The 18,643-nt window shown below is 48.3% G+C and overlaps 2 protein-coding genes across 4 annotated transcripts in view; one reads left to right on the forward strand and one right to left on the reverse strand.

Moving 5' to 3' along the window:
* Positions 1-64: 64 nt before the first annotated feature.
* synpo2a (synaptopodin 2a) lies at positions 65-15,745 on the reverse strand. The gene is given in 5 exon segments (XM_030338480.1): positions 65-2,004; positions 2,006-5,220; positions 7,151-7,923; positions 9,144-9,295; positions 15,470-15,745. Coding segments are annotated over 5 exon segments (5,028 nt in total). The 5' UTR covers positions 15,578-15,745; the 3' UTR covers positions 65-1,224.
* Positions 15,746-16,424: 679 nt separating this feature from the next.
* Positions 16,425-18,643, forward strand: part of sec24d (SEC24 homolog D, COPII coat complex component) — a 33,648-nt gene continuing 31,429 nt past the window's right edge. For all 3 annotated transcript variants that reach the window (XM_030338484.1, XM_030338482.1, XM_030338483.1), the window contains exons 1-3: positions 16,425-16,561; positions 17,484-17,680; positions 18,472-18,571. In XM_030338484.1, the coding sequence (XP_030194344.1) occupies positions 17,542-17,680; positions 18,472-18,571 (239 nt within the window). In that variant the 5' untranslated portion in view covers positions 16,425-16,561; positions 17,484-17,541. The remainder of the gene's footprint in view (positions 16,562-17,483; positions 17,681-18,471; positions 18,572-18,643) is intronic.

Here is an 18,643-nt window from a genome sequence, read left to right on the forward strand (position 1 = left end):
GGAAAGTTCAGCAGAAGAAAGCTTTTCCAAACATACATGCAAGGAAGGAGAAAGGAAAGGCAGGTCAGGATAAAGTATATTTTAATGTGGTGAATCATAGAGAAGGTGAACAATGACGATAAACACAGAGAAGAAACATGTCACAACACAAAATGAACAGAAAGATAGAAAGCAATGCAATAAAGAAAAGGCCTGGATGAAACTTACAGCACTGCTAGTCCTCAGCACCAGGTCTTCCTTTTATATAATCTATTCTTTCATTCATATATTAATATCCCATTCATAAAATAAAAGCAGCCGCGGATGTGTGGGAAATCAAAGTTTATAGTCAGGATATTTAGCTATTAAATATGAAATCGTATCCCCAGCTTTCTTTTTTATCTTTTCCTTCAAGGAAACGTAAGGGTGAGACACTCACTGACGCTGGCTGAAGTGGTAACCCAAGTCTCGCTTTAGTTCAGCTGTCCAAAAACACTTCCTCCCATGTATTCAGCGTGGGTTTAAATTTAGCCCTAAACATGACGCAACAGCTGGCCTCAAGTTTTAAATAAAACCAAGGAGCTCGGGGAGGGGTTTTTCCGAAGACCCTGAGATAAAATACTAATATTTTGTGGATCTAAATTGCATTTAGAAATGATGCGTTCGGATGGCAAGCAAGCAATAGTTTTGTCCCGTTATTGCATTGTGATGTCACAGCATTACTTTCTTTTTAGTTTTATGATTTTTTTTCTTTACATTTTAAGTCACGTTTTTTTAGTCGTTGTCCCATTTCCATCTCTCGTCATTAAATATCACTTTCCAGTTCTCATTTTCCAGATGCTGTCATCTACATGCATCAATTTCCGACCATCATGTTTCTTTTCACTTATTACTCGCTCCCCAACCTTCTGATCTTACTCCCCTTTCCCTAGTCATCCCGGGAATTAATATCCCCTTGTGCATCATATTATGTACATTTGTCTAAATGTACATGTTTTATAAAAATAATATATCACTATTTATCCTCATCTCTCATCTGATCCTGAATGAATCTTGTTATGCCTGGCTCTCCATGAGCACACGCAACTCAAAACGGATACGACTTGTCAAAATGATTTCCTATGGAAATCAAACCACATCAAGGTGAACTAAGCCTTTCAAACGCTGCGGTTTATCTGCGCCCTGACAAAAGCACTCGGGTTCGTAAAGCGAACAAGGATCAAAACGCCCACGACCCTATCCTCCTCACTCATCATCGCCGCCTACGCTCGGCTTCCACACCTGTGCCGAGGCTTTCTTAGCCATAAACCTCGGCTTTGGGGCCGCCGCCACTGCGCTGCTGCTACCAGACGCAGAGTCCTGCCTGGACATTAAGGGGGTGCCGGGAGCGACGTAGACACTGGGAGTGGCAGGCTCTGTGGGCTGGTAGGGCGCGGGCTGGTAGGGAGGGTTGCTAGCTGGTGGATAAGCCCCCGGGGGGGTCTGCTGGTAGGGCTGGCTTGGGGACTGGGGTTGATACCCATTGGGTGGGGTTTGTTGATACTGTGGGGGATATGGTTGGTAGTAGGGTCCACTGGGGGCTTGCTGATAGGGGTTTGGAGGTGCGTAAGGATTCATTGGGGCTTGCTGGTACTGGCCTTCCTGCATAAAGGGATGAGGTGGCATTCCATACATCTGCCCGGGGTAAGGGGCGTTCATCGGTCCAGGATACTGGACCGGAGCCATTTGCTCATACTGCATTGGCGCATTTTGCACGGGAGGGTTGGGGTTAGCCGCAAGATGAGCTGCGGCTTTTTCTGCAGCCTCCGCTGCCGCCTTTTCTGCAGCCTCTGCTGCAGGGCCATACGTAAAGAGGGAGGACATGAGCTGATAGGGCTGATGCCTCATCACCTCTATAACATTAAGGGGTTTGGGGGCCGGCTTCGGTTTTTCCTTCTCCTTCTTCTTGGCTTTGGATTTGGGGCTAGACGGTGGGGGATGTTTGATCGCTGCGGGGGGATAGGATGGGGACTGAATGGGATTATATGCCAACGGGGGGGGGGGCTCTTACTTGGGATGAATACTTCCACTCCGTCGGAAGGGAGGCCACCGGTGACGCACACCGGCTCTCCTTATTGGCCTGCACGGACTCAGAGTCCACGATGAACCGCTCCATGCGGGACTGCCTCTTGGCAAACAGGTCGGCGCCCTTCCCTCTAGAGCAGGGCATCTCGTGCGACGAGGCGGACGGAATCAACACCGTGGCCATGGGGTTGATGGGTGACGAGGACCTCCGGTGAAACGTGTACGGGTTCGAGGGCTGCGGGGGAGTCGGAGAGACGTCATTCTGTGGAGTTCCGGGCTTGGGGGACGATTGAGCTACCCTCATCACCGGAGCCGACACATGTGCGTGAGTTGATTGTGACGGTGCAGCCCCCCAAGGTGCAGGTGCTAGGGGGGCTGCCTGAGCTGGAGACCATGTCTTCAAAGGTGGTTCGGGTTGTGGTTGCTGCGGAGGGGGCTGTTGCCAGTTCGGCTGTTGCGGAGAAGGGGTTGGAGCCGGCTGGGCCAACGGTTGCTGAGGTTGGGCATGACCATGTTCTGGCCCCCAGGGATGCATGGGCGGCTGGGCGGGGTCTTGAGGCTGCTGGGCCCATATTGGTTGGGGTTGGGCTTGGGCAGGTACTGGAGCCCATGGATTTAAAGGAGCTTGAGGTTGGGTTTGGGCCGCTTGCATCCAAGGTGGTTGGGCTTGCTGTTGGGGCTGAGACGGGGGCCAAGCATTCATTTGATCCAGCTGCTGCTGGGGTTGAGCCGCAAGCCAGGGTGGTTGAGGATGTCCCTGCCCCTGGGCCCATGCTTGTTGTGGAACAGCTTGCTGAACCCATGGTGGTTGTGCCTGTGGCACTGGCTGAGCTTGTTGCCCCCATGGTAGCTGAGGTTGGTAATTTGGCTGTGGCTGCTGTGCCCAAGGTTGCCCTTGCATTTGTTGCTGGGGCTGATTCCAAGGCTGCTGGACAAGCTGTGGTTGAGGCTGCTCTCGAGGCTGGAGCCATGGTGGCGGGTTATTTGTCAGAGGAGGGGACTTCTCTTGAGGCCGGGCCCATGCTGCTGGAGCATTATTCGTCTGAGGTTGGCACTGCTCTTGAGGCTGGCTCCATGCTGCTGGAGCATTAATCGTCTGAGCTTGGTACTGCTCTTGTGGCTGGGCCCATGTTGGCTGGGCTTGCTGAGGGGACTGAGGGGGTGCCCAGTCATTCCTGACTGGTGAAGGCTGGACCTGGGGACGAGGGGGTTGAGGTGTCACCCAAGGAAGCGGTGAGGGTGAGTGGCGTGGAGCCGGCTCCTGTGGTTGCACTTGAGCTGAACCCCAGGAACTGTGAGCTGGGTGTTGCTGTGCTGGTACTGGTGACGGCACTGGTGCTGGTGCTGGTGCTGAAACTGGTGCTGGAGCTGATGCTGGAACCCAAGATTTCACCGGGACTGCGGGGGGCTCTGTGGGAGAATTTCTAGTGCCGTCTTCTTCATATGCTGCCCTTAGCTGTGGTGGAGTGGGAGGTGGAGGTTGAAATTGAGGTTGAGGTTGAGGTTTGGTCTGGGGCTCCGGGACAATCCATGTGGGCTCTTGATCGGGGTGGTTGTTGGCAGGGGCCTGCTGGGGGGCAGGGGGAGGAGAGGGCTCAGCAGCAGGTGCAGGGTTTGGCTCTGGTTCAGGAGCAGGGGCAGCCTCCACGGTGGGGGCAACAGCAGGTGCTGGCACACTATTTTCAGCGAGCTCAGGCTGATCCTGGTTGGTCAGTTCGATCTGCTGCAGCCATGATAGAGAGGAGGGGCTAATAACGGGCTTTGGAGCAACCGGTGGAGGGGTCTTGTGTTTGACTCTTGTAGACTGGAGGAAGTTACAGGCCTCAGCCCCTAGGCTAAGGAAGTCTTCTTCAGCTGCATACTCAAAACCCTTCTTCTCGTTCCTGTTGAGGAGGTTCAGCAGCACAGGGTTGGGCGACACCTTCGGTGCCTCTTTAAATGTGAACATTGTGCTTCTTTTTCTGGTGTCCTGCAAGACGCCCGTCCTGATCGCAGGTGTAGCGATGCGTTCATCACGGGACGCTATCTCCTCTCCCTGGCTGTTCGGATCTTGGTTGGTCCCACTCATGGCGGGAGAGTAGGGGTTGAGGGTCATCTGTTCCACGGAGAAAGGTTTCGCCGTGTGATTGGCATATGAGCTCTGCACTTCATTGGTTTGGTGGTGGACTGTGCCATTGGTCGCAGCGTACTGCTTAACCTGCTGTTGCTGATACTCCTGTTGTTGGTAGTGCTGCTGTTGTTGATAAGACTGTTGTTGCAGATATTGCTGTTGTTCATATTGTTGTTGCTGCTGCTGCTGATAGTGCTGCTCGTATTGTAGCTGCTGTTGCTGCTGTTGATACAGTTGTTGCTGCTGCTGCTGATGCTGCTCCTGCTGTTGCTGCTGCTGCTGATGCTGCTGCTGTTGCTGCTGATACTGCTGTTGCTGTTGCTCATAGTATTGTCGCTCCTGGTACTGTTGGTACTCTTGTTGTTGCTGCTGCTCCTGCTGCTGCTGCTGCTGCTGCTCCTGCTGCTGCTGCTGCTGCTCCTGCTGCTGCTGCTGCTGCTGCTGCTGCTGCTGCTGCTGTTGCTGCACAGCCACATCCGTGTAGGCACTACTCTCGTTGGTGGACTGCCTGTACGAGTGCTCCTCCACCTGCTGGTAGGAGGCCTTGGTCTCGGTCTCCTGGAGCCCCTCCACGGGGATCCCCTGGCGTCGCATCTCCTCGTGCTCCGCCGTGATCTCGTCCATCCTCAGGCGCCGCTGCGCGAACATCACTGCACCCTTGCCCTTGGTGTCAGGGAGACATTCCATCTCCTCCGGGTTGTTCAGAATATGCTCGATCTCCAGTAGCCCCTTGTCCCAGTTGATGGTGAGCACGCCCTTTCCCGTCTGGGTGTCGGTGAAGAAGTGCCCGTCGAGGTCGGCGTCGCTCGTGGCCAGCAGGGTGAACTCGACGGTGTGTTCGCCGTCTTCGTCTGCGTCGTCCTCGCCGTCGGATTCGGGTTCGCTCTCCCCGGTGCCGTAGCTCACCAGAGTGTACTTCTTGGCCCTCTGCCGATGCTTCTTGAACATCAACAACCCCTTGTTGTTGGGGTTGGGCGGAGCGGCGGAGAGAAGCAGGGCGATGCGCTTACATTTGGACTTAGCCTCCTTCACCTGCTTCTCGGACAGGCTCTCGTTGCGCCTGAGCCCTGGGGGGAGAGAGGGAGACAGAGGGAGGGAGAGAGGGAGAGAGAGGGAGAGAGAGGGAGAGAGAGGGAACATGAGTGCTCAGTGTCAAAGGTCAGAGAAAACAAGACACTGTATGGGCATTGTGTGTCGGGACTTGACCTCATAGCAGTGGTGGGTATTAATTGATTAATAAATGAATTGATACTTTTAAAGTAATGACCAAAAACATAGTTGTTTGTTGTCATTGTTTCTGTTGTCATTGTGGAATGAGAAACTTGGTAATTGATTTATTAGAGACTTGATCAGCTTCAATGTTCCATATTGCTCTTGATGTTAAACAGAATAAAGCTGTATTCTTAAGAAAAGAGTTAAGAAAGTGTGAAACTTTCTTCTCATTCTCATCTCATCTCTTATTCATTCATCCTGACATTTGCTGTAAAACAAAATTCCTGAGGCGTTACTGATTAGGAGCCTGGGAATAGGGGAATGCCAGCCCTTTCTAAACCTTCTACGAAACCTAGTTTTATGCACGCACAACAATGCTTGTGAGAAAGGTCATAACCAAAATTGAATATCGTTACGTTGTACTGCAATTTCAGAGAATGAATCCTTTATCTCAATGTGACAGATGCTAACAGATAGATCAAATCATTTAGATTTGATATATCTGACAAGCCAAACATTGCGTTTTTCATAAACATAAAAAAGGTTTAATATTTATTTTCCCTTAGCAACCTTTTCTACTAGCATGATTGGTCCATCAAATTGCTAAAATTGATTGGATTTCAAATGATTTACAAACCAATCAAGAAATGTCCTGATCCACTGACCCATGTCTAACCTCTTCGTTCCCCACACAGACATAAACAACGCATCAGCACAGTTTAATGCTCAGTGACATCGCCAGTATTAAAATACTGTATAATAATTCAAAGAGCCTGCATGCAATGCATTTGCAAGCAACCAGTGCATAGCTACAAGTCCTTATCAGTAAGTCCACGTCCAAGTTGTCAGTTCTCAGAAATTCTCCCTTGGCCTTAGCCCCTAAACAATGACCACAAACCTCACCCCCTCAAACGACGTCACAACCGCAGTCAACTCAACAGTACAACGCAAAGACGACACATAATCACCCCAGAAAAAATAAAATCCAAACAAGTTCCTCTTACTTTTGGTACTCCTCAAAGACCAACCTTAAGGCGGAGGAGATGCTGGCCAGGCTGGAGTAGTGACGGACTTACGTTTTTAGCTCCGTTTAGATACCAGCTCTGACGGAGATCAGGTGACGGAGCCGGGGAGCACATGCTCGTGTCCGTCAAACGGAGGCTGCTGCAGCCATCATCGGGGCCTGGGTGTTTTATTTATGTCTCACAGGCATGCTGCCATCCTAATTCATCAAATGAACGACTTTCCCCTCCCTGACGACGCACAAATAAATCCTGAAACTGATCTTCGTTTGCATAAAAGGATAAATCCAGCCCTAGCCGTTGTTATTTCTTTCTTATACGGTTCAGTTCTGTTGCAACTCGGGTTTCAACCAGTCTATTCCTGTACAAAGCAACAGTCTGGCAGGCAGGTTGTAAGACACAGAGAGAGATGCGTGATGCTATTCAGGCTTTTAACTTCAAATCCCGGCATGGGAGAGACAATAACAACAACATGGCACATGTTGATACCGATTGTCCATGTGTGTGTTACTTAGAGCTGTGTTATCCCCCTCGAACGAATAGTGCCATATAACACACACACACACACACACACGCGTATTAGCACCACACACACACACACACACACACACACACACACACACACACACACACACACACACACACACACACACACACACACACACACACACACACACACACACACACGCACATTAGCACCACACACACACACACACACAGTTCGGCATGACGTACGATCGACAACAGAAGAAGGGGTTCTTACTGGCGTGCCGGGCGTGGTGTTTGTTGGGCTCTTGGGGTTCCCCCTCCGAGTCGCGGTCCCTCTCCTCCACAGTGCCGGCCTCCTCCGAGGGAACGCCAAAGGAGACGGAGAAGGAGGGAGGGGTTCCCTCGCTGCGCCCGCCCCCTCCCTCGACTCCCGCCGTCCCCCGGGATCCAACGCTTCCGCCGGCCCCGGGCCCCCCCACCACCGCCTCGCCAGCCCCGCCCCTGACGGGGTGCTGCAGCGTGAACTCCACCTGCCCCAGCCCCCCGGAGGCGGAGCCGGCATGGCGGAGCACCACCCCCCGCTGGCCCATGGGCTCGCGGGGGGGCGGGGCCGGCACGTAGAGCGAGCGGGTGGAGGTGTGGGGGTGGGGCGCGTCCTCGGGGGCGCAGGTCAGCCCCTCCATGCCCAGGGCGCTGCCCAGGGAGGTGCACTCCAGGGGGTCGGGGGGGAGGGACAGCCGCAGCTCCACGGCCGCACCGGGGGAGAAGCGGCGGAGCAGGGGCGGACCGTCCTCGGGGTCGGGGTCTCGGACCGCCGCGCCGTAGCAGGGAGAGCCGTCCCCGTCGGGGGGCTGGGAGACGTAGAGGTCCCTGGGGTCGCGGGCGGCCGGGTGGGGGCGGCCGGCGGACAGGATGTGGAGGGTGGTGCTCTCCAGGGTCACGCGGGGGGATGTGGTCGGGCGGTATCGCACCTCCTCCTCCTCCTCCTCCTCCTCTTCCTCCTCTTCGTCGTCTGGGTCCATGCTGCCGGTGGGGCTTGAGCCGTACCTGTATCGAAGAGGAGGGAGAGGATTTAGCTGTTCGGACGTCTTCGTCGAATCGTCGCGACGGCTTTTTAAATTAATTTAAATGTGTTAAGTTGCGAGCTTTCCGTGGTCTTTTGAGTCTCCTCGAATTCGGGTTGTCATGTTGTCAAGATCAGGTTCACGTCAAGATCATTGAAAACATTAAAAAACAAATCTCACTAATTACAAGATTAATTATCTATTCATGTTTAAATTCATATTTATTCTGATGAAACCAGGGGATGTTGTGATGTACATGCCTTCGTCGTTAAATCGAGTGTCTTTGTCAACGAGCAGCCATGCCATCATTAGGAGCTCCGACGGAGGAGTGGGTAACAGCGCCCTCGTCTCACAGACTTCCTTGTAAATGCAATCAGACGAACGCATCAGCGTCCAGACGGGATCTCTGAGGCGGAACGCCTTGCCATTAAAACCAGCTTGCACTTCGTTTGGGACTTTATTAAGTCACTAATAAATTGACAGAGATTGCTGCCCTCTGCGAAAGCAGGCTTGAAATTAAATTCTGTTCGGCCTCAGTGACTAGTCCTTTTGTGTTCTTGTTTACTAACTGTATTCATGTTTACTAAGGGATTCATTTATAAATTATTCCTATCCTGTTAACCCTCACCCCTATGCTAATGCTAAATACAACGTCTTATTAATACATTAACTAATGATAATTATTGGTCATTAATGCACCCATATTGTAAAGTGTTACCACTGAAGTTGTTCTTTAGATGCCATTCCACAACCCAAAACCGTAAACAAACAGAGGATGTACTGTACTTTAGACATTATATTTTAGTTATAATTTTCTTTAAAACCATTACACGCCCTTCTACCTAAATTGAGTTTTGTATAGTATAGGAAGATTTGGCACATCGTTCCATGCATTAAAATGTTCATAAAGAACTGCGTTCACACTGTCCCACTCGGCCCAGTGTATGCTTTCATGCATGACTGCACCAGTGTCTGATTGAATGCACTCTGATGTGCGAGGGAAGGCCATAACACACCACCGAAATGCTAATGTAGTTATTCTTATGCATAACATGAAGCCTCAACTGTAGGCCATGGCTCACAAGAAAACCCCATTAGAATCACACAGAACTCAATTCAACCATCACAGGATGACGTGAGCAGACATATGCCGCTGCTCATTGCGAAAAATCGCAATTGAGAGACGCACAACTACTAGGCTACCTCTTCAGGAGGAGCTGCAAGCAGTCTGTGGAGGAGTTGATCAGATAAAGGGCTTCTGGGAGATGGAGTTCTTCGCACGGCTCTCCGTTGATTGACACCACTTCATCGTAGTCCCTCACTCCAGCGCTGAAGGCAGCCCCGTCCTCCTGGACCTACGGTACAGAATGGAAACAAACACAAAAGCTTTTCTAGGGGGTTTGTGCTGTTGGTTCAGATAGTGTCATGACGTCCATGGATATGAGGGCCCAATCCCATTTATACTCCTTACCCCTCCCCCTGGTTTTGAAGGGGTAAGGGGTAGAAATGGGATTGGGCCGAGAAGTCACAAGAAGAGTAGGGAAAGCCGCAACCGTGTTTGATAACTACTACCATCTACCCACTACTACGTTGTGGGTAGATGGTTCAGTTCACAATGCAGTCACATACTGTATGGAAGTTCATCTACAGTAGTTTAATGAGACACCAGATGGGAGCAACTTTAAAGTTAGGACAATTTATTTAATTTTTTTATATAAAGATATAGGCATTTGGGATCCAGATTGTTGTTATGCAAGGTTTGTGTTGTGGAAACCATTTTTTCCCCGCTGTAATGTTGTAATGGACAAAACAAGGTCAGATTCACTTTTTTTTTTTCCAGCTCCATAACGTTATTCTCTGTCTGCTCTGGACAGAAGGGTTTAAAGCGCAACTCTATTGCTAACCCCAGCTTTATGTCTCCGTTCTCTGGTAATTGCCTCTGGAGGTCTATAAAATGGTTTGTTAATGAGAACGCATAGCGTATGACACAGGTCTTTTTGTTTTACTCCCAAAGCCCACTTTATTAGCCAAAGGATAAACAATAAGTTAGAAGGCCTATACATTTTTTTTTAAATGATAATAATAATAATAATAATAAGTTTAATAAAATGTTATAATATTTGTGTATTTGCAAGATAGAGGAACATGAAATGTCATCAAGTTTTGCCAATACAAAAATAAATGTTTTGGGATGTAGGCTACGAGTGAGTCAAATCATTCCGTGTTCAGGTGTTGGACTTAAAATACGACCCGTGGCGACAGGCAGTTAGAACCAGAACGTTTTTACCGGAGGCAATGGTTCGGTTCACGGGGAGGAAGTAACCATCAGGGCAATGGGACAAATTAAACATGATGCGTAAAGAGCCGAGAAGATATTCAACAGATCACTGAGGGGAAATAATGCCGGGACGCTAGGCCTTCCTTAATAGGTCCATTCGCTAGACAGAGGTATACGGAAGAGGACAGAGCCATAAGTGATTTTATTTTTTAGGTTTGAGTTCAAATTATTTCAAATTCAGACTTTAATCTCAGAATTCAGAAACTCTAAAGTCAAAATACATCGTAGGCTACTGCGACGAAGTGAGAGGGAAACACAATGACTAAATCCACTCGGAGGGGAGTTAATGAGGGACAGGGGAAACCAATAACAGGACGAGGTTGATCACAGGAGGGAAACACAGGGGAAGGGAGGGACGTATCCGAGGAGCAGGGCGAGATGGAACACCTCGGAGGAAAGGTGTATGGGTTATAAGACGAAGTTTAAATAACTCTGCTTATAGATACGTCATTGTGCCTTTATTTAGCTGACAGGGTCACCGTGCCCCCTGGCAGCGATGAAATAACCCTACACCCTACTTTTCCACATCACTTACAACAATAAACCTGTCCTTGTGGTTTCTGTTTACAAACTAGTTGTGAAGTAAACTGCAAATTCTTGGCATCCCCATTTAAAGCTTGTCTTCCAAGAATAACATTTACACGTTTGGTTACTTATAAACAGGCAATTACATTGATTATCCCACCAGAGATCCATTACTGACACTGGAGGTAAATATTCATGCCTTGCTCTGATTTGATCACAGCCAGATTGTAATCACAATGCATAATCATATAACAGAGCAGACACGTCGTTGTAATTACATCGCCAGAGCACAATACAGACGCCAAATTGCATCGTCAACACATTGTACCTGGTTTATTTATAGAAAAGGAATAGTGCTTGTCGTAACATGGATGTGCCGCTAGAGAGCGGTGTGGAGCGAGTGCAAGTTGAAAGCCACTACATGAACAGCCACATTTACACACATGCATTACAGACTATATGTTAAGCCATCAAGCCAAACTAATCTTTCCTTCTGTCATACATCATTAAACTTTCTGTTAGGCTTAGCTGACTACACTTGTCACAGTGGGATGTCCACTAACATAAGCAGACGGGCCTCAGTGATTTTGTACTGTACTTGCAGAAACTACACTAAACCATCTTCATATCTTCAAACGGTAGCCAACTTATAGGGCCTACTACATCTCCTTATATCTTAATCCTCACCTTCAACAAAGTCATTGTATCTGCGTACATGGCTTCACATCCCAACGCTGCACTCTTACTAAAACCCAAACATTTACTAATTATTCACGGAAAAAATTACATGCCCAACTCCCGACCACCAACAGGGATAAACGTAAGCTAACAGCGTGATGTCTTTTCACATGAAGCACCATCGTTCTAAATAAACTCCCCGGGCTTTATGGCGCAGCCACTTTTGTTTTGTAGCCTAGTTACTTTAAAAAACAGTAAAAACACACCTTGTGCCTTCGCTATCCCTTGTGTTTTTTACTGAGGCGCGTGTCTCCAACCAGGCCGTATATGGCATCCCTGTGTGTGCTGCCCCCACCCCCCCACACCTCCCTGCAGGGTGGGGGGGGGGGGGGGGGGGGGGGAGGTTAAGGAGTACACGGCCGTAAACACTGGCCTTCCAAAAAAGGAGGGGAAATCTCTCTCTCTCTCTCTCTCTCTCTCTCTCTCTCTCTCTCTCTCTCTCTCTCTCTCTCTCTCTCTCTCTCTCTCTCTCTCTCTCTCTCTCTCGTGTTCTCCTTCCCTCAAACACACCCTCTCCCGGTTTACAGACAGAGAGATGGGAGAGCCCAGATGCTGGCATATTTACAGTTTATGGCTCCTTGCTCGAGTCTGCTTGAGTCCCCTTAAGGCAAATCAGGATTACATTAATAATCTCTATGTTTATTTTTATGTTTTTTTCCATAGTTCACATGTGGATGTCTTGTTCTGCACGTGAACATAGTCCATCGGGTTTCCATGCCGTTGCATTAAGTCCCTGTTACATTTAATAATAACAATACAATTCCTTCAGGAACAAGGGCATCTGGGGGTCAATGAGGGAGAGAGAGAGAGAGAGAGAGCGAGAGAGAGAGAGCGAGAGAGAGAGAGAGAGAGAGAGAGAGAGAGAGAGAGAGAGAGAGAGAGAGAGAGAGAGAGACAGAGACAGAGAAAGAGAGAGAGAGGGGCTTTCAGTGTGCTCTAGTGCCCTGACTCAATATTTCCAGCATTTAGGATTTTAATAGGCTCAAACACAACGGACAAGCACAGGATATGCAGGACTGTATAATGGGAAAACACTTGCCCCCAGTGGTCCCTTCTCTGTGCATCTTTAAGCATTTAGGGTCGCTTCAGTTATTTATACTTTTATTAAAAAGCAAACCTCTTCCAGCTGTGCCACAGGTATACCTGCCTGCCACCCACCGTGACGGAATGAAACGACTACCGTTCGTGAAATCTTGTCTGTGGCTTTGGTTTCTCTCAGGACAGACACATAGGATCTGTTGTCCTTTAGCCTGTGAGGCTGGGGGTGTTTGACTATCTTCTGCAGCTGGCTGCACGTGAAGTGAGACGTTGAAGGCGAGTACACGGTTCTGCACAGACGTGGAATGCTGATGTTTGGTTTGATATACACAAGGCCGGAGCTTCTATGTAGGGGACGACAGTGGAGGCATGGTGGAGCTCCTGTGGTTTACTGCTGAGGAAGGCTGGGGCAAATGGATGAACACAGACACTTGTTCATCCATCCATCCGAGAGAGAGAGAGAGAGAGAGAGAGAGAGAGAGAGAGAGAGAGAGAGAGAGAGAGAGATAGAGAGAGAGAGAGAGAGATAGACAGAAAGAGAGAGAGAACTAGATAGAGGGACCGAGACAGAGAGAGAGAGCACTTTAATAAGGTTCTTGTGCCACTCCATTAGCACTGCATCTCATCGGTAACAGCTGTCTTTATCGAGGAATAAACAAAAAGGGCTTCCTTAACTGTGCATCAATTCCCTATGTGTTTAAGCGAAGGCACTGTGGCCTAGTTTGGAATCAGTAAAATATTTGTATGAATAATATTGTGTGATGAACAGTATTCAACGCACGACGGAGGGACTTCCTCACAGACCCTAAGAAGTAATTTTATACATTCACCATGGAGGTCAACATCGGTTAACATGCAGGCCACGTGTAAAATGGTAAGATAGCACAAGACTTGTTAAATCCAGCCAGGAAAAACCAGCCTCACTCGATGAGAACAACAATGGCGGGAGTGAATGCCCTTCCTGTTAAGACACTTGGAGTTCACTTTTATCCCAATAAACAAAATGTTCCAGTCCTAACAGGAGTTTCCAATAACCACATTAATAACCAACGGAGGAGATCAGAGAGAGGGATAATTCGCACGACTGGCACATCTGCAAACTCAACTTCGGATTTCTGAACATTAGAAGCCTCTAAACAATTTGTTTTTTCCTGAGTTACTGCTTCCAGGTGAAGGACGAAGCTTTAGATGTCTAAGGCCTGCAGCATGGCAGCACAATAACACTCACCGAAGTCTCGTTCAAGTTTTAAAGTGTCCTATTCTATGAACATTATAACCCCGGTCAACACATGTATGTTTTTAAATGATAACAGACAATTCGGACTGGATAGAAATGGTTAAAAATAATAAATGTTATTCTAAATAGCGTGCATAGTGCAGGCTGGATGTCTTAACCGCATTAGGGTTGGTGACTAGGGTTAATTCTTATGTTTAATGATGTCCAGGTCAGATAAATAAATAATAAGGATCCTGGCTTTGATTTAAGCCTCCAAATTGGTCGTTGTGTTGTGTCTCTCTCCCATTATGCTTCCAGGTTCAGCATTCGGATCTCTGCATGTAATTCAATTTGGCAGCAAACAATGACAAGTGATCCTCTTCAGACTTGAGAACAGAAAACAACACCAATGAGAGAACCCGTCATGGTTTTTACCCCCCAGAAAACAGAAAAACATGGCTTTAATCCTGATGAGTTCAACAGACAAGGTGCCAGATGACGAAGTCATGATTCGGCACACTCGCTAACCTTCCATCACAGTTCTCTCACAGAGCTCTGCGTATAATACAACCTCTGTAGTTTGGAATAGAGTCGAATTATGCAGAGTATACACAGGCAAACACGCGATCACACGCACGCACACGCACACACACACACACACACACACACACACACACACACACACACACACACACACACACACACACACGGGTTTGTATGTGTGTGCGTGATTTAGTGTCTGTATGTTGGGAGAGAGAGAGAGCGACAGAGACAGAGACAATGAGAGAGAGAGAGAGAGAGAGAGAGAGAGAGAGAGAGAGAGAGAGGGAGAGGGAAATCAATCCATGAACCCCGTATTGGTCTGTATCTTGCAACAGCAGTACTTTAAAGTTGATTTTAACTCTGCTTTAAAGTTCCCTGTATATATATATATATGTATATATATATATATATATATATACCTATAGTTTTGACAACAAAAAGTAGCCCTAATGTATGTATCCCTCTGGAATAACACATTATTCTGCTGTTTTAATACAACATAACTATTAAATGAGCTCATCTCATTTAATAGTTCACACCTCTTGTCAGCTCCTGTGAAATCTATTAAGATTTCTGTGGACATCTTTGTTTGTTTCGCTTGGCTCCATCTGACCTTCATATCTTTCCATCATCTGCCTGCCCGGCCTTCACATGTTTTAGTTCGGCGCTGAATCTTAACCAGTGATAACAGATCACTCTGACCTCGGTCCAACGCGCTTTCCTGTGCCTGACCATATAAGGGTCCTGAGGATCCGTGTAGAAAACACAGGCAGAAGGCTGCAGAAACTATGTGGGAACACGCGCTGTCCCACATCTCTCGCCCCCACGCCGCCCCCCCACCCCCCCCCCCCCCCACCCCAGCACACACACCAGTCTTTTCACAATAAAATAAAGAAGTAAGGCAACCAAAAACATTTAAATCGTATGCAATAAAATATTAAAAGCCTGAACCACGTCATCACAGAACATTGCATGTATCTTCCCGTTATAGATATTTTCTTTCAGCAAAGAATTACATTGTCGATTTTGCAAATGACACATAAAAAACTAAAGACCACCACACAGCAAAAACACTCAAAGTCCGAGAGTTCGATGAAATAAAACAACACAACGTCGCTGAAATAATCATACCTGGTAGACCTGAAAGGGTGTGTAGGTGTCCCCGTCTCCCTCGCGCACACCGAACCCCCATGGGGCCCCGCCACGCAGGGTCACACAGATGTACTCCCCGGGGCCCATGCTGTGTGTGAGGGTCCTGGCTCACACCGTCCACCGCATCAAGTCAGCACCAGCACACACGCACACACATCCACACACACATATACACACGCACACATGCGGGCACCTACACCCAGGACACCGAGAAGACTGTGTCGGAGTCCAGGACCAGAGAGGCTGCTGTTTATATGTCCCCATCATCTCTGAACTTGAAATCTGGGGATGAGACCCCGCCCCTCTGGGGAAGAGACCCCGCCCCCCTGGGGATGAGACCCCGCCCCCTGCAGATGAGACCCCGCCCCCTGCAGATGAGTCCCCGCCCTCCTCCACTCAGACGCCCATGAAAAGTTGTGCTCATGTTGATGGAGGATGGCTTTGATATCTTTGTTTGGAAACTTAATATTTTTATTTACGTGTAGGGTTTCTCATTATGAAAGCCAATTACTATATTTAATAGTATTAAATATCTTCTTCTTGTAATTATATTTGAAGAAGAAATGTGGTTAATTTGCCAGTAAGTTGAAACGTATTTAATAAAGTACTGATAACTGGACCACCTGTAATCAATTACCATCGTTATCATCGACTTCCCTGAATTATTACATCTTCTATTTATTAAAAAGTTAGGAAATACCGCCTAGGAAATGGTGTGTTCATGATTTCTAATGGATGTCTCCGATCCACAATAAAAGGATTTGTGCCACAATATAAAGACACGAAAGCACACCCCCGAGCTACATGTTAGGTAGGTCAGAATTGCAGCAGTAGACGCGAGTTCGCTGTAGTTTTGCAAAAGAAAAAAAGAAAAAGAAAAAAACGAAAAGTCCCCTGTGCTGACGTGTACGGGCTTCCTACGAACCGCGCATGCGCAATCCCATCCCCTCTCCTTTCTCCGTGTGTGACGCGCCGAGCGGCGCCGGTGCGTGTGGCGGAGTTTGACGTGGCACTCTCCAGCAGCAGGGACCCGGACAGAGGAGAAGAGCGCACCCATCGCCCTTATTCCAGGTAAACCCACACGTTTCACCCTTTAAACGGGATAGGGGCAACATCCCCACGCCACGTCGGGCTGCGAGCCAGCGGTGGTCGTGGCGGCTGGAGTTCTGAGGGGTTTAAGGGAGAAAACTTTGCACACACGTCCGCGTTGTAACGTCGCAGGTTCGGGGTCGCTATGTTGTTTATTACGCGCTGGGGTTTATTGGATATAGGGGGTCTGGCTGGTGGTCTGATTGTCCGCGTCCTGAATGTGCATCATCACAGGGAAACACAACGTATCACAATAATAGACTGTGTTGTTGGTGGGGAGGAAGGGATGCTGAGGTTTGATGTCGGGCATAACGGATCTTTGACGTGGCAATTCCTGGGCAGTGGCTGACTTCACTCCAGCGGTGGTCCCTGGTCGTGTGTGCGTCTTTATTTTGGATACAGATTAACTAACAATGTGTGTATTGTATGGGCTCAAAGCGTCGTGAGTCCCTCTTGTCCCGGCCTGTTCACAATCGGAACCGGAGCTTTGTTGTTGTGACAGCTGTCGCCAACTCAATTTACTTGTTGTTATTTAGTTCCTGAACGCCTTTGGATTACATACTCGGACACGAACAAGACACAGGAAACTAGTCGAGTCGAGTCGATTGTATTATCTTGAATTGACATCAAGTGTGGCACAATAAAGCGAAACCAAAGGTCCATGTTCCACGTTGAGTGTGGACTTACTATCTGTAGTGTAGGCCTTCCTTTTAATAAACATTTAGACAACCGTCGTCTCTGGAGAGCGCATATCGAACCAAGTCGGGCCAAAAGCTCAACAGGTTGCAAGATATAATCAAAGTTTGTGTATATTGCACACTTTAATGTTTCAAAAGGGATTTATATGTCATAAACACCATCGATAAACGATCTACATTTGTGTTCTTTCCATTCCACTCCACAGGTTGCCTGTAGTGGTTCTTCGTGGCATGAGGAGACAGTGAAAGCCATCCCTAAGCAACATGAGTCAACAGGGTTATGTAGCTGCGCCGCCGTACTCCCAGGCCCAGCCTGGGGCCATGGGCTATGGGCCGGGCCCCAACCAGCACACTTATGGGCACTATGGGGGCCAGCAACAGGCCTTCTCTCCACCACCACCAGGTACGGTCCTCTGAGTACAATGGGGCTCCCAGGAGAGGGGATAGGCCTTTATCAAGGTGGGGTTAGAGTAGGCGTGGACACAGGTGCATCAAGATGTTAATTATGGGCCCGGGCATGCCTACAGACCCATCATTAACGTAAGGATTTCCGTCCCTGTAATTTCACCTCTGTGGCAGAGTATTATACCTCCTGTTCATCAACATTTATGGGTGAATATATACACATTCATGTGGGTGATTCTGGATTTATTTCAAAGCAAATCGTTTTTTGGTAGATGACACGTAATATACGTAGGATATAAACATGGGAATCAATGTGCTGATGTGAATTCAACCTGAACACAGATGGTGTATGCTACATTTATATTTACATTTAGGGCTTTTGTCTACGCTTTCATCCAAAGAGACTTGCAATAAGTACAATTGTCAGAAGAAAGAGAGACAACAACATAAAGCTGTCGGTACAGTAAGGATGTCCATAGAACCAAGTGCCAAGCACTTACAATCACCAGGTTAACCCATTCCCGTATACAACAAAGATAGCTAGGATAAGACGCTACACAATGCTAAGTACTATTTTTAAGGGCAAGGATGTACAACATACAATAAGTGCGTACATTAGGGGCCAGCTTCTTCAACCCTAACCCATATAGCCACCCTGATACAGATAATGTATTCCACACGATAAGATTTCCTATGATGTTGCTGCGCCTCGATTTAAATCAGGCCTGTATGTTCCAGTGCAGATACAGTGTGGGTGAGCACGCAGTGACATGACTCTACTCTCCTCAGGTGGGATGAAGTCGCCAGGGTCAAGCCCAGGTGGGCCGCCCCCACCGGCACAAAGCCATTACAATCCCAGCGCCCAGCAGAACGGCTCTCACGTACCGGGGTAAGCCTACCACACCTCCCTCACACTAGACCCCGGTCAAACTGTGGGCGAATGTCGTCTGAATGAAGCAGG

Source organism: Gadus morhua, chromosome 17 (genome assembly GCF_902167405.1).
Source record: "Gadus morhua chromosome 17, gadMor3.0, whole genome shotgun sequence".
NCBI classification, from domain to species: Eukaryota; Metazoa; Chordata; class Actinopteri; order Gadiformes; family Gadidae; genus Gadus; species Gadus morhua.